Source organism: Entelurus aequoreus, linkage group LG17, assembly GCF_033978785.1.
Source record: "Entelurus aequoreus isolate RoL-2023_Sb linkage group LG17, RoL_Eaeq_v1.1, whole genome shotgun sequence".
Lineage (NCBI taxonomy): Eukaryota > Metazoa > Chordata > Actinopteri > Syngnathiformes > Syngnathidae > Entelurus > Entelurus aequoreus.
In genome coordinates this window covers 33,795,460-33,816,443 of record NC_084747.1, presented here as the reverse complement: position 1 = coordinate 33,816,443, position 20,984 = coordinate 33,795,460, and the positions used below count along the sequence as shown (strand labels likewise).

The window sequence follows — 20,984 nt, the reverse complement described above, 5'->3', positions numbered from 1 at the left end:
TATAGGGAGAGCTTATGAACCCGACCGAAACGAGTGGTACCCTTAAATTCCTCCGAATTCTTAAGCCAAATAGCAAGCGGTTCAATGGCTATATTAAACAGCAAGGGTGAAAGCGGACATCCCTGCCAGGTCCCACGCTGGAGAGGGAAGTAAGCTGAACGGATGCCGTTAGTATGTACGGAGGCAAGCGGAGTCTCGTACAGGACTCTAACCCAAGAAATAAATTTAGGATCAAAACCAAATTTCTCCATAATAAAAAATAAATAGCCCCACTCCACCCTATCGAACGCCTTCTCCGCATCCAGCGCCACCACAACCTCCGGAGTATCAGATGGCGGAGTGAGAACTATGTTCAACAATCTTCTGGTATTGAAGAATGGATGTCTCCCCAGCATGAAGCCTGTCTGATCGGCCGAAATTATTGAGGGCATCACGGTTTGAAGACGTGTAGCGAGAACTTTTGCCAGAATCTTGCAGTCCACGTTCAAAAGTGAGATCGGTCTGTAGTTACTACAAGAGGTAGCATCCCTGTCTTTCTTAAGAAGTAATGAAATGGAAGCCTCTGACAGAGTCCCTGGTAAGCGGCCGGCGTTGAAGGAATCATTGAACATTCTTGCTAAAATGGGGGACAACAGTAATGAGTAAGCCTTGTAAAATTCAACTGTGAAGCCATCAGGGCCGGGCGACTTTCCATTTTGCATAGATCGAATTGCCTCCTGTATCTCTGACGAGGAAATGGGTCTACCCAGCTCCCTGGCAATGTTTACATCAATGCAAGGATATGTTAATGAATCGAGGGGGTTGGGACAAATCGCGGAGATAGGAGAACATTCAGAAGTGTATAATTTAGTGTAAAATTCAGAAAAACACTTATTAATATCAACTGGATCAGAAGTATAACTACCATCGGGTAGTCTAATTTCGGGAATCGACCGCGATAAGTAGCCCTGGCCCGTTGAGCTAAAAGTCGGCCGGCCTTGTCTCCATGTTCATAGAAGCATTGTTTGGATTGTCGCAGTTGTCTTTCTACTATGTGCGTCATAAGCAGGTCATGTTCCGAATGTAGCAGAATACGTTCTTTATACAGGGATGGAGATGGACAAACAGCGTATACATTGTCGAGGTCGAGGAGTTCTTTAGCAATTTCCGTCAGCCTAGCCCTCTCAGTCCTCCTCATCCTGGAAATATAAGCGATCACCTGTCCCCGGACAGTAGCCTTAAGTGCTTCCCACAAGATGCTATTTTCAATGTCAGTGGTGTCATTAAACTCAATATAGGTACGAATTTCTGTTTCAACAAAATCTTTGAACTTAATGTCCGAGAGCAAGTGAGAGCTGAACCTCCACATTGTGCGGCCGGTCACACCTTGCGGAAATTTAATGTCGACTGAGATTGGCGCGTGGTCAGAGACGGCTATCGGGTGGTAGTCGCATGCGTTAATACAATGCAAGAGATTGTTATCTATTAAAAAGAAATAAATACGGGAAAACGAATGGTGAACGTGCGAGAAGAATGAAAATGCCTTTCCATGCGGGTACCTGAATCTCCAGGGATCTGAAAGTCCTTCTTGGTTTGCATAAGATGACACAGCCTCTGCTGCTTTGGATAGTGTATGTCGAGTATGGGAGGATCGATCAAGAATCGCATCCTGGACTAAGTTAAAATCCCCGCCTACGATTATGCGGTGGCTATCGACGTTGGGGATCCTAGCAAAAAGTCTTGTGAAAAAAGTGTCATCATCCCAGTTAGGTGCATACACAGAGACTAAAATTACGGGTGTGTTCTGTAACGTGCCCGAAACCACAACATAGCGACCTTCATTATCTTCTATAACGTCTGCTGGCTCAAACATAACACGCTTATGGATAATTATGGCCGAACCTCTAGCCCTAGTAGAAAATTTGGAATGGAATAGGTGGCTCATCCAAGACCTCTTAATACGGAGAATTTCTGATGTCTTCAGGTGTATTTCTTGCAGAAACATAATGTCCCCTTTAAGATGCTGTAGCCGAGTTAAGACTTTACCAATTTTGACAGCGTTGTTCATGCCCTTGGTGTTCCAAGAGATGATACGCACTCCGCCACTCGTCATCCTACCAGCATCCGCCATCTATTAGACCCCAACAGTAAATCTGTGTGACACGCCTTAGACCCCACGGGGAGGGACGGGAGGGAGAGAGGGAAGACATAGCAGCAAAAAAATAAAAATAACAAAATAGTACAAAACACCAAACTAGTAATGACAGAAAGGCACATTTCAACAAACCCCAACAGATTAGAATGCAATTACCCTTACTATCCACCCTAAATAAGAACCTTATCTGAGCTCTCTCGCTCTTACTTAGCCTAACTTGACTAATGTTAACTTCCGGGGACTCCTCCCTTACTGTAGCAGTAATGAACTCCATAAAGCGAAATAAGAATTTAAAATGAGCCTACTATCATGAGACGCATCCCAACCTGAGTGTATAGTAATATAGGAAATATTAAACCGAAATAAACAAACAAGGCACATACCAAAATGTACAGTGCACTGCACCAGTAGCTTTAGTGATGTTTTTTGGACCAAGGAGTGCCTCATAATGTGCATACGAATAACTAGTTCAGATTAAAACAAATTAGGATGCATAATTAAAATGTGTTACAAATAGCTTGGCCCCTCAGGAAAAAGAAGAAAGAACGCCCGGTACGGAGCGGGACAAACAAACAGACCAAAAATAGTTACGACCATCCATGTTGGAAATTATGTGACCACCGTTAGCCAGTGTGTAAATTGCAACACTCAAACATTGCTTCCTATTATGAACACACGTCTAAAATGGTGGTCAAGGCTTAGAACAGCAAAACAAACAAAGGCCCACAATGTCCACAGTGAATGTAAAGTTGTCATAAGTCAGGCCTCTGAAAAAGTTGGAACTTACAGCTTTTATTCCAGGAGCTGCACAGTCCAGGTGCAAATTGTTGTCATGTCCAGACGTATTGTAGTGGTAAATAGCCGTCCAAGCCCATCAGGTATCTTGCGTGCGGATTGATGTCAAGAAGTCCTCAGCCTCTGTAACCGATCCGAGTCTCTTCTTACCACCATCCTTCGTTACTATGACAAGCCTGGCCGGGAACAGTAATGCTGGTCGTAGGCCCATTGGTAGAGCTTCGGCATCACATCGCGGTATTTTTGGCGTTGTTCCACCACTTCAGGTGCGTAGTCCTCGAAGATGGCGACGGGGTACCCTCGGTATTGTAGCTTGCCTCTCCTGGCCCTGGCCTCGCGGATAATTCTCTCCTTCACCTGGTACTTGTGTAGCCGTATCAGAACGGGCCTCGGTCTCTGGTCTGGCTTCGGCTTGCTAGCGAGTGTTCGATGAGCCCGGTCGCACTCCGGCGTTGATTCAAAGAAATCCTCGTCAAAAATCTCCTTCAGTAGTTCCGCAAAAAAGGTAGTTGGACGTGGCCCCTCCACGGACTCTGGTATGCCGACCACTCGGATGTTGTTTCGCCGACTCCGGGATTCGAGGTCGCTAACTTTAGCACGTAGCTTAGCCTCGATGTCCGTTAGCTTAGCACATGTTGCTTCCAGTGCTAGCAGGCGTTCGTCTTGCAAAGTAGCATTTTCTTCGAGTGAGGTAATTTTCTGAGAGTGTTCAGAGACCTTGGTGTGTACCTTGTCAATCTTTGTCTCGAGTGTAGAAATTGCTGTCCTGAAGTCCGTGGAGAGGGCCTGGCGGTGTTCTTCCAGAAGATTAGCTATAGCCGACATACTGACTTCACCGGCACCTCCGTCGGAAGAGCTAGGTCCGGCCCCAGTATCTCTGGCGTTCCGCTTCGTCGAGTGAGTTGGCATTTCTTGCCGGTTGTAACTCCGGAGTAATATATTCACCCGCTCACTGGCTTTGTTTATGGAGTTTTAAAAGAGTGGCAATGTAAAAAGTTGTGGGAGGGAGACTCAACACGTGTCTACTCCATCTTGCCCAAACCGGAAGTCCGAAATAAGAAATTATTACTTTGAAAAAGCAGTTTTATACTGGTGAGTGTTGATGACACAGCTTTGCAACAGTTGATATTCTAGTTTCAAGCATATTTTACTCAATATAGGTCATAAAATCTCAGCAACAAGCTGTAATATCTTACTGAGATAATTTAGGACCAAAACACTTAAAACAAGTAAAACACTGTAACATAAAATCTGCTTAGTGATAAGAATTATCTTATCAGACAGATAAGCCCGGGAATCATTTATAGTTTGTATGGATGCTTTCCTTAGAAGTTACCCTTGTGGGTAATACCTAGGGATGATGTTTGAAACCGGTTCTCCCGGTTGTTCGATAAGAAAAGAACCGATTCCATGGACTCAAATCCCTTTTTGAGAACCGGTTCCCGTTATCGAGGCCACTATAGTAAAGAAAAAGAGTTGGTTCTTTATTCGAATCCCTGGGAACGAATCCCGTCCCACAGGAAATGCCCTGTGGGACATCACAGGAAATGACGTAGCTCAGTCATTAGGCGGCAGATACAGAAAGCAGCAAAAATAATGGACCGGAAAAAATGCCTCAAGGATTCATTTTACAAAAAAATACGACGAGGAAACAGCAATATGCAATTATTGCCAGGCTTCGCTCTCATGTAAGGGGGGAAGTACAACAAGCATGTTGAAACATGTTCAGGCCGTACATAACCTGAATGTTCGAGAACCGTGTCGTGTCTTTGACACATGGAGAAGCAGCGACAGAGATGACGAAGCACGCCCCTCTTCCTGTGCTTCACCTGCAGCCCCAGTTCCAGTGATAGTGGCGGTGAGTAACTAACGTTAACTGTTGCCGGTTAATTTCCATATTTGCTCACTTATAGCCTTTAGGCTAAAATAACGTTACCTCTTATGTCAACCAGGACTGCAGTAATGTTAGCTAGACTAACGTTACCTAAGCATAGTCAGTGGCTAACGGAAACGTTAACGTTAGCCTTTTTGTATGTGTCTGATAACGTTAACAGTATCTTGAAGCCTACACCACTCCAGAGTTTGCAGGTCTGTCTAATAAACTAGTGCTTTCTTTCTTTCTTTAGTTTATTTCGTACATGAACACACTTACAGCATAACACATCACAGTTTCGTATCATTTCACTTTACATCATGTCCGAAAAGGAGTAGGAAGAAGAAAAGCTTATTTAATCCTACCCCTTTCCCACTTCAGAGCGTTTACTAATATATACATCATTTACTGACCTTTTTATAATAAAATAACATCTGTGAATTAGTATATACAACAGTTTTGTAATATGTAATTAATTAATTCAGTCATTAATATACTGAGATGAAGAATATCTTATTTTCAATAAGGTTGAAAGTATTTCTCATAATTCTTCTTTGTACTTTGTAAGCACTATTAATTTGAACAACCTCTTAAAGTGGATCATATCAGTACAATGTTTAACTTCATTACTTAATCCAGTCCATCATTTAATTCCACATACTAATGCTAAAGACTTAATAACAGACACCCTAGTCTTCACATTCAGCTAATTTCCCCCCTAATTCTATGCTGTGTCTGTCCCTCATTTTCCCTCCAGGACAAAGATGTGCAGTCATTCTTGGAGGAGGCCACACTGATGGACCCCAGAAGGTTTAGATACAGACTGGAGGAGGATGTCGTCAAACCTATCTGTGTGTCCAAACTAGTTCTACGCCAAGTGAACGTGTTTTTTCCAACGTTGGCGACACGATTAGCAAAGAGCGTTTCAGACTTGATCCTGAAAAAGCAGACATGCTAATTTTTTGGTAGAAGAATTGTTGATTGATGACTGTGGTGTTCTTAGTGTCATAGTGTGTGTAGTTAGTATGTTCCAATAGCAGCAGAAGTGCAGTTTTTGGAGAACTGTATTATTTTCAGTTTTGTTCCTAAGGGACTGATTTTAGTTAACACTATATTATTTTTTATACACCTATAGTGATCACAGAGACAGGTTGTTTTTGTGTTACTGTATATATTTGTGTTTCTGAAAAATTCCACTTAATATACTTCGGGTAACAACAGTCAATATTTATTTATTTTATTTTTTAAGGGGGTAACATCAGTCAATATATATATATATATATATATATATATATATATATATATATATATATATATATATATATATATATATATATATATATATATATATATATATATATATATATATATATATATATATATATATATATTTTTTAGGGGGGTAACAAAAGTCAATTTTTTTTAAAATTTTTTTTCTTATCAAATAAAAGTGAGCTTTTGTTAAACCAAATATTGTGTGTTTTTTTCCATATGCAACAACCTATCTGGATTTGATAAGAGAATCGATAAGGAATCGGTTGGATATCAGTGTTTTCTACTTCCTGTAGATAACACTGATACTATCAGTGTTTTCTACAGAACTGCAAGGTATGTGTTGGCTTGCACAATTGGCCATGACGCATGTGTATGTATATCGTTTTGAAGAGTCTCTCCTCCTCCCTCCCTCATAACTGAACGGTTGACCATTATAAAAGCCCAGAGTTGATATTGAGATGCACATGACATTCTTTTAAAAGCAATCTGGTAACTTCTCAACTGCTGCAAGAAGGAAAAGATGGCAACACAAGGAGTGAAGAAGCCAAAATCTCTGGACGAAATTATCAAAATAATCTATAAAAAAACCACATCTGATGAAATCATCATCAAGGATGAGCTGCAGAACATCTTGGAGGCTTGCGAAAGCAACCCTGACGAGTGGAAGAGATATGCCTATTTTGACAAAAACAGGTAACACATAAATTAGTGTTTAATATGATGCACATTTCTAGACAAATGATGCACTTTGCATATGCTTGTCATATTCTTGCAAGTAGCTTTTATATTGTATAAAGCCTGTATGGATTTGTTGTGATAATAATAATTATATAAAAAAGGGATGCATTTAAATGCACATATACACTTTTAATAAGATAAAGTGATCTAATATTCTTATTTTGGTAATGCGTTAAGAGCCTTTTTGTATATACGACTTATTCAAACGAGATGCTCATAATGAAAACTGATGGTTGTCATGGAAACAGCATTTAAACATGTATATTTAAAAAAAACACCCCACCCCCACAACCCCGAGAGGGACAAACGGTAGAAAAATGGATGGATGGAAACTGATAAAATGTCTGCAGCAAATTTCATCCATCCATCAATTTTCTACCGCTTATTCCCTTCGGGGTTGCGGGGGGAAAATTCCAAATCTACAAAATAAAACAAGTACAAAAACAGCAATTACAAATTATGAAAATAATTAAAAGAAGTTGATGTAAAAAAAATCTAATAAAAATTAGCTGTGATGGAAGCTGATAGTGGTTGTAAAAAAGTTGATATTTTTTCATTGTTCATTTTTAACTTAATATATTTAATATTTGAATGTATTTTCAAGTTAATGCATTCAATATTTATATTCTACGACACACCTGTATTATGATTTTACACTAGCAAAATGCACACACACACACACACACACACACACACACACACACACACACACACACACACACACACACACACACACACACACACGCACACACACACACACACCACCCTTCCTGCCTCAAAGTCTATGAACCATTTTATGGGTGTCACTGCAATGTTGTTCTTTGTGTGCATGTTTACCAGTCTCAGCAGCAGCGAGACCAACGATAGAGGCCTAAGGCTCTTGGAGTTTGCCAGGTACAACAATCTGTTGCTGGCGAACACACTTGGCCCCCATAAGGCCTCCAGACGATGGACCTGGCACAGTCCCGGTGGAGTGTACCACAACCAGATCGATTACATCTTGGTCAAGAAGCGCTTTCGCTCAAGCGTCAATACTGGCAGGACGCGCAGCTTTCCAAAAGCAGACATTGGGAGTGACCATGACCTTGTCCTGATGTCCTTTCACCTTCGCTTGAAGAAGATCAAAAGCTCTAAGTGCACTAGAATGAAGTTCGATCTGGACAAACTGCGAGACCCTGAGGTGGCAGAAGTCTTCAAGACAAGGATAGGAGGGGGGTTTGCACCACTGATCAATCTAGGTGCAAAAGAAATTGATGTCAATAGCATGACCATCACGTTGAACAAAGTCATAACCGAAACAGCCACTGAGATCCTTGGCAAACTCCGCCCAAAGAAGAAACCTTGGGTCACTAATGAACTGCTAGACTTGTGTGACAAGCGGAGAGCCCTGAAGAAGAGTAAGAACTCACCTGAAGGATCTGATGCTTATAGAGTAATCAATAAGAGCATCAAGAAAGGCATGCAGTCAGCAAAACAGAACTGGATTGAGGGAAAGTGCCAAGAAATAGAGAACAGCCTGAATGCCAACAACAACACCAAGAAGGCATATCAAACTGTTAAGGAGCTAACAAGAGCAAAACAAACCAGAGTCTCTGCAATCCAGAGCAAGACCGGTGATTGCCTAGCGGAAGAACAGAAGATCCTAGACAGGTGGACAGAATACTGCTCTGAGCTCTACAACCACACGGCACGCAGAGATCCAACAATCCTGACATGTCCTCAACCCACAGAGGATGAAGACACACTCCCCATCCTCCGTGAAGAAGTTGAGGCAGCAATCCGAGCACTGAAAAAAGGAAAAGCAGCCGGAGTGGACAACATCCCAGCTGAGCTCGTACAAGCAGGGGGAGAAGCCATGATCGACACCCTCACCATCCTGTGCAACAAAATCTGGCAGAGTGGTGAGTGGCCTACATCATGGACCCAGTCACTTATCATCACACTTCCGAAAAAAGGCAATCTCCAACTGTGCCAAAACTACCGCACCATCAGTCTTATTAGCCATCCCAGCAAAGTCCTACTGAAAATAATACTAAATAGGTTAAAACCCCAAGCTGAACTGATTATAGCTGAAGAACAGGCTGGATTTAGAGCAGGGCGGAGCACCACAGAACAGATTTTCAACTTGAGAATCATTTGTGAGAGACATCTGCAGCATCAACAACACCTTTACCATGTGTTTGTAGACTTTGAGAAAGCCTTTGACCGGGTATGGCATGCTGCACTGTGGGCAACCATGAGGAAATACAACATCAGTCCTAACCTTGTCAGAGTCATTCAACATCTGTACAATAAAGCTACCAGCGCAGTTCTCTATAACGGCGCTATCGGAGACTGGTTCAGGACAACAATTGGAGTGCGCCAAGGATGCCTTCTCTCTCCCATTCTCTTCAACATCTTTCTGGAGCGTATCATGACGGATGCCCTAGCAGATCATGAAGGAACTGTCAGCATTGGAGGCAGACCAATCACCAACCTCCGTTTTGCAGATGATATCGATGGGCTAGCTGGAGAAGAAAGAGAACTTGCCAGTCTAGTTGAAAGGCTTGATACCACCTCCCGAGCCTACGGAATGGAAATCCATGCTGAAAAGACCAAAATGATGACCAACAACAAAAATGGCATCCGCTCAGACATCAAAGTCAATGGACAGGCACTGGACACGGTGTCAAGCTTCAAGTACCTCGGTGCAATCGTGTCCGATGAAGGATCCAAACGGGAAGTCCTTGCCAGGAGTGCTCAAACAACTGCTGCCCTGGCAAAACTCAAACCCATATGGAAAGACACAAACATCAGTCTGGCATCAAAGGTGAGATTACAGCGCTCACTTGTAATGTCGATCTTCCTTTACGCCTGTGAAACATGGACCCTTACAGCAGAGCTGCAGAAAAGAATTCAGAACATGGAGATGAGATGCTACAGAAGACTCATGGGTATCTCCTACACCCAACATGTCACAAACGAAGAAGTCCGGCAAAAGATCAGCCAAGCCATCGGCCCACATGATGACCTGCTCACCACGGTCATAAAGCGGAAACTGAGGTGGTACGGACACATCACCAGATCCTCAGGCCTTGCAAAAACAATCCTGCAAGGCACCGTACAAGGTGGCAGGAGACGAGGGAGACAAAAGAAAAGATGGGAAGATAACATCGGAGAATGGACTCACCTGAAACTCACCGAGGCAATGAGAGCTGCTGAGGACAGAGAGGGATGGAGAGAGCTGGTCAACAGATCGTCTGTGGTGCCCCAACGACCCTTTGGGGTTATGGGATAGGTTAGGTTAGGTTAGGTTACCAGTCTCATCAATTAAAGAGAATTGCTTCGGATTTGAGTTACAATTCATAAGTTACATTACATCAGAGGTGGGACCAAGTCATTGCTTTGCAAGTCACAAGTAAGTCTCAAGTCTTTGCCCTCAAGTCTCGAGTCAAGTCCCGAGTCAAGACAGGCAAGTCCCGAGTCAAGTCCAAAGTCAAGACTGGAAAGTCTCAAGTCAAGTCACAAGTCCTGCATTTTGAGTTTCGAGTCCTTTCAAGTCCTTTTAACCACAGACTAATATTTTTACACAGATTGTGTATGCTTTTAGACCGCTGTATTTATTTATTAAAACAAGTGCATTTGAAATAGCAGGAAAAAAAATAGTACTGACATTGCAATTCATAATAGCACTATTAAACAGTCATTTTAATAGTTTAAACAATTTTAAACATTTAACTCATTCCTTTACAGAATAAACCCATTTGCAAAAACAAGTGCAACTGTACTTATTTGTACTAAAGTGTTAACATTGTATTTCCATGGCATATTGCATTGTAACTAGTTCCACAGCAGTTTCTATTCTGTTCTTACCTTATCTCATTGATCTCATCTCATACTGTATGTGTGTTTATGTGTGCGTACACATGAAAAACATAACAAATACATGAACATAACAATGAACAGAGTTGTACTTTTTAGATGTCAGGGCCCTATGCAATATGTACACATTCTTAATACAGTATACATTTTAACTGACCTTTATTTGACTATGTTTGTCTTTTTGTAGGTGGCTAAAATATGCGGTGCTGCTGACCGCCGTCTAACGTTATGTTACGGTGTGTGATACATTGACTAACGTAACGTTATTTGTAGGTACCTCATGCAACCCTGCTTAAAAAAATCACTTGACAAAAAGTATGAATAAGGTAGCAAACTGCAGTGGACGCAACATATTGCTGTGTTTGAAATGACGTTATAACCATAGACATCTTATAAGTAGACGCAGTATTGGTTGCTGTGACGCGAGCAAATTGCATCTTGAAGTGGTGATGAGGAGCCGGCGAGCAGCCTAAACTGACAGTTGACAGGTAAAAAACAAAGATGCCGGGCTGGTGTTCAGCGTTTTCCTGCTCAAATGAGCGGACTGTTGAAAATAGGAATCGGGGGATTACTTTTCACAAGTAAGATTTAACATTAATGTACTATTGGTTGTATTTTATGAAAATAACATTACCACAGAGTTGAGAAGGAGCAAAGATCTTCAATATTTGTATGTGAAAATCACAAATACATCTTCTGGGGGAGGATGACGCCCCTACAGGGGTTTGGTTTACAAACTTTCTGCCCCACCTAAAACAAAATTCACCAGCCGCCACTGATTATGATGCATTCTCATTTTAGGCAAAATATAAGACAATACTTTCTTAACAGTATAATTGTAACCAGGAATAAGTCTTCAAGTAACAATATTCAAATACTAACATTGTTGGGTAAGACAGCATTTGGTTTTATTCTGAATCCAGTGAAACAGATTGGTGGTTTTAGCTGATATAAAGAGTTTCAGGTGTTTATATATGTTTAAGTATTTGGCAGACGCTTTTATCCAAAGCGACATACATAAAAAATACATATATAACAATCACTGTAAACATTATCATTTAAGGGAAGAATGTAATACAAAATATCAATACAAAGTGTCAAGACAAAATAAATTCTCTGCTGCTGCAGCAACAGAGATACGGTCTATAAGATATATAGATATCTAATGTATTCATACATTGTTTATGTAGGATATACGCATGTATATATAACGTAATTATATTGTTTCTTCAACTTAAAAATAGCTGATCGTTTTTTTCCCCCTTCTCTGGGCTTATATTCCCAGTTTTGATCTCGGACGTCTGGTCACTTATAGCATATAAGAATATTATATTACTGTTAAGCAAACTATGAATAATAAAACATGTGTCCGTTATCATAGCTACACGTATGACAAAAATGCGCGTGAAAATGAGTGGTATTCAGTGAGGTAAAATGAATTAAATGCGCTGACAGTTCATTGCTCCTGCCAAATGAATTGCACTGAGTGGAGCGGATCACCACTCCAAGATGGCGGCCCCGCGTCTCGTCTGCACCAGTAAGCAGTAGCGCTCGATGCTGCGTCTACTTATAAGATGTCTATGGTTATAACGTTAGCAGTGAGTTTACAGCCTCACTGATTTAACTACACAGCAAATAAAAGTCATGTTACTTAGCCAATAAACGTTATCTTACATTCAAAACTTACCGTTCTGTGTGCAACTTCAAATGTCGAACGAAGTTGGAAGTTGTTGCGTCTCCGTCTGTAATATTCGGACTGCGTGATTTGCATACGGCAATTCGTTTTTTGTTGACCAAGTCGTAGTTTTTATACCCGAACGAAACCAACTTTGGTATAAATCTTTCTCACTGGCGCGTTGTTTGACAACTCTTGTTCATTGGTTGTCCTGCAATTTGATTGGCTGAATGCTGTGTGATGAAAACAACGTAGATCTAATTTGATTGGCTGTTGTACTGAGAGCACGCACGCTGACAAGCAGCACACACGCTGATAGGCAGACACGTACAAAATGAAAGCTACGGAGCGCTCCCAAATAACTTTTCAAACTTTAGGTTTTGGGGAAAGTAGCAAGTCATGTCAAGTCAAAAGGCTCAAGTCCAAGTGAAGTCACAAGTCATTGATGTTAAAGTCTAAGTCGAGTTGCAAGTCTCTTTGCATTTTGTCAAGTCGAGTCTAAAGTCATCAAATTCATGACTCGAGTCTGACTCGAGTCCAAGTCATGTGACTCGAGTCCACACCTCTGCATTACATACAGAGCTGAGTTGCTATGTTCATGTACAGTACGCTCCATTTTGTCATCAGGTACACAAGGAACTTGGTTGATGACGGCAAAGGAAAGTTCACTGTGATGATCATCTGTTGGGGAGAAGGAGTCGCCAGGTAAGACAGAACATAACTTCTAGGCCCGTATTGTGTACAAAAACAATATATTGGCTAATCACAAGTCACAATTATATTATTTAACGGCATTTAGAGAAGTGTAAAGTATACTCTGTTCATGTTGATCCACTAAAAATACTCCTGTTGATGGGTTAGTGCCTTTAGTTTTTTCACTTTTGTTAATAATTGTCATGTCTGGGATCATGTTTTGTTTAAGTTATGGTCTGTTTGGTTTTTGGACTCTTTTTAGTTCCTGCTTTTTCACTCCCTTGTCTTGTTTCCATGGTTACCCACTAGTTTCACCTGTTCCACCTTTGGACTCATTGTGCACTCTTGTTTGTTTTGTCACCATAGCAACCCATTAATTTTCACCTGTCCTCACGACTCACGCACCTGTCTTTAATCATGTCCTTATTATTTAAGCTTCTAGTTGCCAGGCAGTCGGCCTGGCGACATTACCCCTTGACACTCTTGCTCCATGCCATAGTTCTATGATCTTTCCATGCTTGACTAAGTAAGTTTTGTTTCATGTCCTTAGTCTGTTTATGTGTTAATTTTGTTCATAGCCAAGTTTGTACTTCCGCCCTTGTGCGCGCTTTTCATTTGTTCCTTTTGATAGTGTTAAAATAAATATGTCCTTACCTTCACGCCTTGCCCGCTCCAACTTTCCTTTGCATTCCGGGAAAACAAAACACCCCATAGTCCACGCACTGACAATAATACAGCAGTGTACAAAAACATTTAGACATTTTTTGATTATTTGAATGATCTATTTATTTGAGCACAATAAATAACATATGTATACATATAAATAAATATGATGATAATTTCAGCTTTTTGACTATTTCTGATTAACTCAGGCATCATATGAACTAATTAAATCGTTGATGACTTGTCAAATATTAAGGCAGAATGAAATGCACTACTTGCAGCAACCAACAGAGGTGCCGTTGATTCGGTCTTAACTAGTTTTGGTCTGGAGAAAAACATCATGATGCCCTATTAGTTAATTTTTAAAAAAAAAATTATGTGCATGTGATGCAGGAGTGTATAAGCCTCCAAAGTGTCTACTGTGAAGTTAGAATTAGGAGGTAAACCATAACAGCTGAGCCCACATATGCCCCCCCCCCGCCCCCCCACCCACCCCTCCCCACAAGGGCCTCAAGGCAGCCACACTCGGCTCGGCTGGTCAACCTATCTGGCCCCGAACAACCCCTACACAGCCCCAAAGTCCCGGTCAGGAACAGACCAGTCAAGCCACTCCGGCGGGCCGCAAGATAGGTGGCCGACACGCCACAGGTACGGACTGCAGCCAGAAGGCTGCACCACCACAGCCACGGGAGGACAAAGCCCCGTGGAGAAGAGTGTGGCCCCGCCCCACGGAGCAGGCTGAGACAGATTAGCAGAGGGGACAGTGGTGCGAGCACCCAACAGCAAAGCCCAGCAGGGGAGTAACACAGCACCGGACGCCCAGGCGCCCAATCACCCGCCCAAACACCTCAACACGCCGCAGAGCACACCCAGTGCCGAGGGGCGGACGGGGGCGAACAGCACACAGCCACCCCTGAGAGGAGGGAATCCAACCCCACACAAGCTGGCCGCAGGGTCCCAAGCTAGACCACCCCCGGCCCGTCCCGTCTTGTCCGTCTCACCAGCCTCCCGCTGCATGAAGATACCCTCGGACCCCTTATGATCCGGGAAACGGATCATAACAGATACTTAACATTCGAACTGAGAAACTTTGTTATTTTTGCAATTATTACCTCATTTGGAATTTGATGCCTGCAACATGTTTCAAAAAAGCTGGCACAAGTGGCAAAACAAGACTGAGAAAGTTGAGGAATGCTCATCAAACACTTATTTGGAACATTCCACAGGTGAACACGCTATTTGGGAACAGGTGGGTGTCATGATTGGGTATAAAAGCAGCTTCCAGCTTCCAAACAAGGATGGGGTGAGGGTCACCACTTAGTGTACAAATGGGTGAGCAAATTGTCGAACAGTTTAAGAACAACATTTCTCAACGAGCCATTGCAAGGAATTTAGGGATTTCACCATCTACGGTCCGTAATATCATCAAAAGGTTCAGAGAATCTGGAAAAATCACAGCACATAACATTGAATGCCCGTGACCTTCGATCTCTCAGGCAGTACTGCATCAAAAAGCGACATCAGTGTGTAAAGGATATCACCACATGGGCTCAGGAACACTTCAGAAAACCACTGTCAGTAACTACAGTTTGTCGCTACATCTGTAAGTGCAAGTTAAAACTCTAGTATGCAAAGCCAAAGCCATATATCAACAACACCCAGAAACGCCGGCGGCTTCGCTGGGCCCAAGCTCATCTAAGATAGACTGATGCAAGGTGGAAAAATGTTCTGTGGTCTGACGAGTCCACATTTCAAATTGTTTCTGGAAACTGTGGACGTCTTGTCCTACGGACCAAAGAGGAAAAGAACCATCCGTACTGTTATAGGCGCAAAATTCAAAAGTGAGCATCTGTGACGGTATAGAGTTGTATTAGTGCCCAAAGCATGGGTCACTTACACATACAGATTTTGGAGCAACATATGTTGCGATCCAAGCAACGTCTTTTTCATGGACGCCCCTGCGTATTTCAGCAAGACAAAATCAAGCCACATGCTGCTCGTTACAACAGCGTGGCTTTGTAGCAAAAGAGTGCGGGTACTAGACTGGCCTGCCTGTCGTCCAGACCTGTCTCCCTTTGAAAATGTGTGGCGCATTATGAAGCGTAAAAGACCCCGGACTGTTGAACAACTTAAGCTGTACATCAAGCAAGAATGGGAAAGAATTCAAAAATGAAAAGCTTCAAAAATTGGTCTCCTCAGTTCCCGAACTGAGTGTTGTTAAAAGGAAAGGCCATGTAACACAGTGGTAAAAATGCCCCTGTGACAACTTTTTTGCAATGTGTTGCTGCCATTAAATTCTAACTTAATGATTATTTGCAAACAAAAATTTTATTTCTCAGTCCGAACATTAAATATCTTGTCTTTGCAGTCTATTCAATTGAATATAAGTTGAAAAGGATTTGCAAATCATTGTATTCTGTTTTTATTTACCATTTACACAACGTGCCAACTTCACTGGTTTTGGGTTTTGTACATTATGTACAAAATTTAAGCAGTTTTTGTGTGTGGTTCAACAATCTCCTTGGTGGACTTTATTATTAGACAGTGTGTCCTACATGTTAACGTAGTGCTTTGTGCAAATATTTGTTACGCCGTCACACAGTCGACACAACATTTTTTAAAGAAACGATGATTACAGAGTATGTACGATAACTGTAAAATTACTACCTACTGACACGGTTTGCACGCTTGCGTGCTGTGGCCACTTTGCAGTGACATCCACGACCACCCCAAGTCCGACTGCTTCATGAAGATCCTGCAGGGCCACGTCAAGGAGACGCTCTTCGACTGGCCCAAAGGGAATGGATGCAAGATGACTGAGAGGTTTCACACAACCCTGAAGGAAAACCAGGTGTCCTTCATGGATGGTAAGAAGAAAGCGGTTTTGCTGACACGTCTGCATTATTCTCCGGGGTGTTGATACATTGTGTTGATGTTATGTTTACGGGGGGGAGTAGACGGCACAGACCACAAGAGGGCGTAGATAAGCTCAATGATGTATTATATATATATATATGCTAAATAGTCCCTCAAAAGATCCCTGAGAAAACAAATATTCAAAATAATCCAACAGGAAGTCGAGGCACACAGCTCGATCACGGGAGACAGGGAAAGCAGTGCGGGAAAACACAAAGGACATGAGACACGGGAACTGGGAAGACACAGAGAGAGAGCAAGTACGTGGGAGGGGAGCCAGAGACGCGATAGCTTACTGTATACATAGAACTATGTTCCGGTGCTGTATCTTCGGGTCCACTGGCCCTTATGCTGCTTGCCCTCATTAGTCCCAGGTGTGCTGATTACAGATTGCTTGCAGCCGAGCAGGGGCGTGGCCGACCACTGATTTTGATTGCAGCCGCAGGAGAGTTAGCTTGCATCTTTGAACTGCTTTTGGTTCGGTGACAGACAAAGAGTCGCTGAAATGTAAGAAGTTTAACAAACTGTTCAAACTCAAAGTACAAAGAAGGAGAATCATGCTTAACATTTTTAACTTACTGATAATCTTATTAATCTCACTCTATGAAATACAACTTGTTGGACTTTTTATTGATTTTTTAGTATTGTATTCTTTATGGCGTAAATTGTGATTGATTTAAGGAAGTCAACAAAAGTGTTAGCAATTGCTATGAAATGGAAAAGGAGTAGGATTAAACAAACTCTACTTTTTTTTCCTACTCCTTTTCGAACGTGCTGAAAAGAGAAACTGGAAATTGTGCTGTATCATGTTGGAATTGAACGCAAGTTCGAAAAAAACTCAAATCATAAACCACTCGAAAAATAGAGGTCCGCAACTTTTTGCAGTTATGTCAACTGACACTACTATTGGCAACAATGTATTAGAAGCTTGTTTCATGCAATGAACCATGTTTCAAATCACTCAATTGACACTGTTTGTGTGTGTTTTTTAGACTCCGTGGGCTTGCACCGTGTGGAAAATGTCAGCGACACCAAGTGCGCAGTCAGTTTGCACATTTACATCCCCCCAATTGATCGTTGTGACATCTTTGACGAGCACACCGGCCAAATGTCAACAATCAAATTGGATTACGATAGCAGATATGGAGTGAGGACTTAATCTGTAAGTCACTTTATATCATTGTGCACTTGTACACACTACTCATGCTAATGATGTGATAAGTATTAATATTACTAGTGGCACATGTTTACCTAAAGTGGCTATTCGAGCGTAATCGGACCACATTATTTTTCCAGCCTAAAAGCAAAGAAACGTATTCGTAATAAAACGAAAAAACTAGAGATGTCCGATAATATTGGCTATAAATGCGTTAAAATGTAATATCGGAAATTATCGGTATCGTTTTTTTTAATTATCGGTATCGGTTTTTTGTTGTTGTTTTTTTAAATTCTTAATTTTTTTTAATTTTTATTAAATCAACATAAAAAACACAAGATACACTTACAATTAGTGCACCAACCCAAAAAACCTCCCTCCCCCATTTACACTCATTCACACTCATTCACACAAAAGGGTTGTTTCTTTCTGTTATTAATATTCTGGTTCCTACATTATATATCAATATAGATCAATACAGTCTGCAAGGGATACAGTCCGTAAGCACACATGATTGTGCGTGCTGCTGGTCCACTAATAGTACTAACCTTCAACAATTAATTTGACTAATTTTCATTAATTACTAGTTTTTATGTAACTGTTTTTATATTGTTTTACTTTCTTTTTTATTCATGAAAATGTTTTTAATTTATTTATCTTATTCTATTGTATTAATTTTTTAAAAAAGTACCTTATCTTCACCATACCTGGTTGTCCAAATTAGGCATAATAATGTGTGTATTTGTTGATATCGGTATTGGTAATTAAAGAGTTGGACAATATCGGAATATCGGATATCGGCAAAAAGCCATTATCGGACATCTCTCGAAAAAACCAATGATAGATCATAATAACGAAACAAAAAGATTAGAAAACATGTAAATGTACCCTGTAAGACTGCTTAAAGCATAGGAAAAATGCATTATTTGAATCAGCTTAGAAGCAAAGAAAATCAATTATAGTGATAAAACAAATATTTATTTAAAAAAAAATATATATAATACATTGATAGAATAATCAGAATTTCCCCTAGGGGATTAATAAAATATTTCTCTTTGTAAATCATTATAATTTAATAGCATGGTTTTTTTTAATCTCAAAATGTCAAAAACATACCCTGCCAGACTCCTTGTAACACAAGAGAGTAATACCCAAATATCCATCCATCCATTTTCTACCGCTTGTCCCTTTCGGGGTAGCGGGTGGTGCTGGAGCCTATCTCAGCTGCCCAAATTTTTTTTTTTTAAAATACTAAGCAATGTTTTAAAACAGGTGTATAAACCCAAAAATATACCCTGCAAGACTCGCTCCCTTGTGTTAAATTACCCAGCCTCTCTGTATACCTAAACATGTACCCTACAGGACTCAATATATCATGATGTATCGGCACCGCCAACCAAAGAATATATTTATACAGTACAGGCTAAAAGTTTGGACACACCTTCTCATTTAAATGTGTTTTCTTTATTTTCATGACTAATTACATTGTAGATTGTCACTGAAGGTATCAAAACTATGACACCTGTGAAGTGAAAACCATTTCAGGTGACTACCTCTTGAAGCTCATCGAGAGAATGTCAAGAGTGTGCAAAGCAGTAATCACAGCAAAAGGGTGGCTATTTTGAAGAAACTAGAATATAAAACATGTTTTCAGTTATTTCACCTTTTTTTGTTAACCACATAACTCCACATGTGTTCATTCATAGTTTTGAAGCCTTCAGTGACAATCTACAATGTAAATAAACCTGAAAATAAGGAAAACCCATTGAATGAGAATGTGTGTCCAAACTTTTGGCCTGTACTGTGTGTGTATATATATAACGGATATATGTATATCCGTTATACAGTGCTCAATACCGGGTTAGAGCAGAATATACGTTAGGTCAGGAAAAAGCACAGAGGTTTTCCTGCTCATGAGGGGGATAAAATCCCCTGATGAGCAGGGAAACCTGTGAAAAAGGCTTGTAGGGATGATATAGCCTCTGTGTTTTGTAGGTTTGTAGGGATGATTATTATTAAATAATAAAAAACCCTGACGAGCAGGGAAACCTCTGTGTTTTTACTGACCTAACATATTTATACATACATGTATGCAAGTATGTATGTTCAAACAAATATACTGCATTGATAAGTTATAAATGTCATAAGATAACCTGCATGTCTCCATTTATGATCTAGATTCCCAGCCTATATGCAAGGAAAAATGCTGACAAAAAATAAAGCTAACTGATATAAATCTTAAACAACAAAAAAATAAGTACATTGAATGATGATATTTATATAAAATTTACTTCATAAAATGTTTACATTTAAATCTACAAGCTGTTAAAGAATATACGACCACAACATTGTTGAGTTGCTTTAGACGCCAAACAGACAAGATACGATCACGGGAGAACAAGGCAGTGCACAATGAACACCCCCACCTTCTTTCTCAGTTATTTTAAAAGATGAATTGTTATGCAATTATAATTTACAAAAGTTGTTTTATTCACCTATAACTCTTGTTCCTTTTTATTTTACAGCACAACAGCAGCAACGGAGAACAACTGATTTCCAACAGACACTCTGTAGTTCTGTTTTTAAAAGGCTTTATTTGTAGTAGTTGTTGTCTTTTGACTATGCAAATTGTCGCAATATCCGGGGCTGTAGGTTAGTTCTAAAAGACATCTCGCTGATTAGGATGGCTTTATAACTGCTTTATAACTTCTTAAATGATATAGTCCATGGACATGTTCCTTAGATGGATGGCGATCCAAATTTCCCTTGCAGTGAAGCACTTTTTATTTGTCTTACTGTTAATCAATGTCACTCAAAATTACCTTAGTATCTGTTTTATTTGTGACTAAATTCACAAAGTGTAGGAGTCTAATTGAAGAGAGTAGCACGGTAGCACAAAAAATGAAGGCTTTATTTCTGTGGTGTAATGAAGAAATGAATAATGTGATCCCAATGAAGAATAAACATGATTATTCGTTCACAGGACTTGATGGTGTGTTTTTTCTTTATCATGTTTGGATGTGCTATTGAAAATATGTGACATATGGTCTTGAAATTTTTAAGCGAACAGTGTAAAACTTGTTCTGCGTTCTAATTCATGATGGTGTCCCTCGAGGCTCTATCCCAGAGTGGATACAGTGAACTTGGGACTTTGACCAGAGACATGAAAATGAGCAATACTAATTAAAAAAAGGTAAACAAAAAC

General features: G+C 40.6%; 1 protein-coding gene across 1 annotated transcript; it reads left to right on the top strand.

Moving 5' to 3' along the window:
* The first annotated feature begins 6,522 nt into the window (after positions 1-6,522).
* LOC133632819 (cysteine dioxygenase type 1-like) lies at positions 6,523-20,738 on the top strand. The gene is made up of 5 exons (XM_062025521.1): positions 6,523-6,770; positions 12,979-13,056; positions 16,420-16,574; positions 17,616-17,785; positions 20,305-20,738. The coding sequence occupies exons 1-4, from the start codon at positions 6,598-6,600 to the stop codon at positions 17,780-17,782; spliced, it is 573 nt and encodes a 190-aa protein (XP_061881505.1). The 5' UTR covers positions 6,523-6,597; the 3' UTR covers positions 17,783-17,785; positions 20,305-20,738.
* Positions 20,739-20,984: the final 246 nt, after the last annotated feature.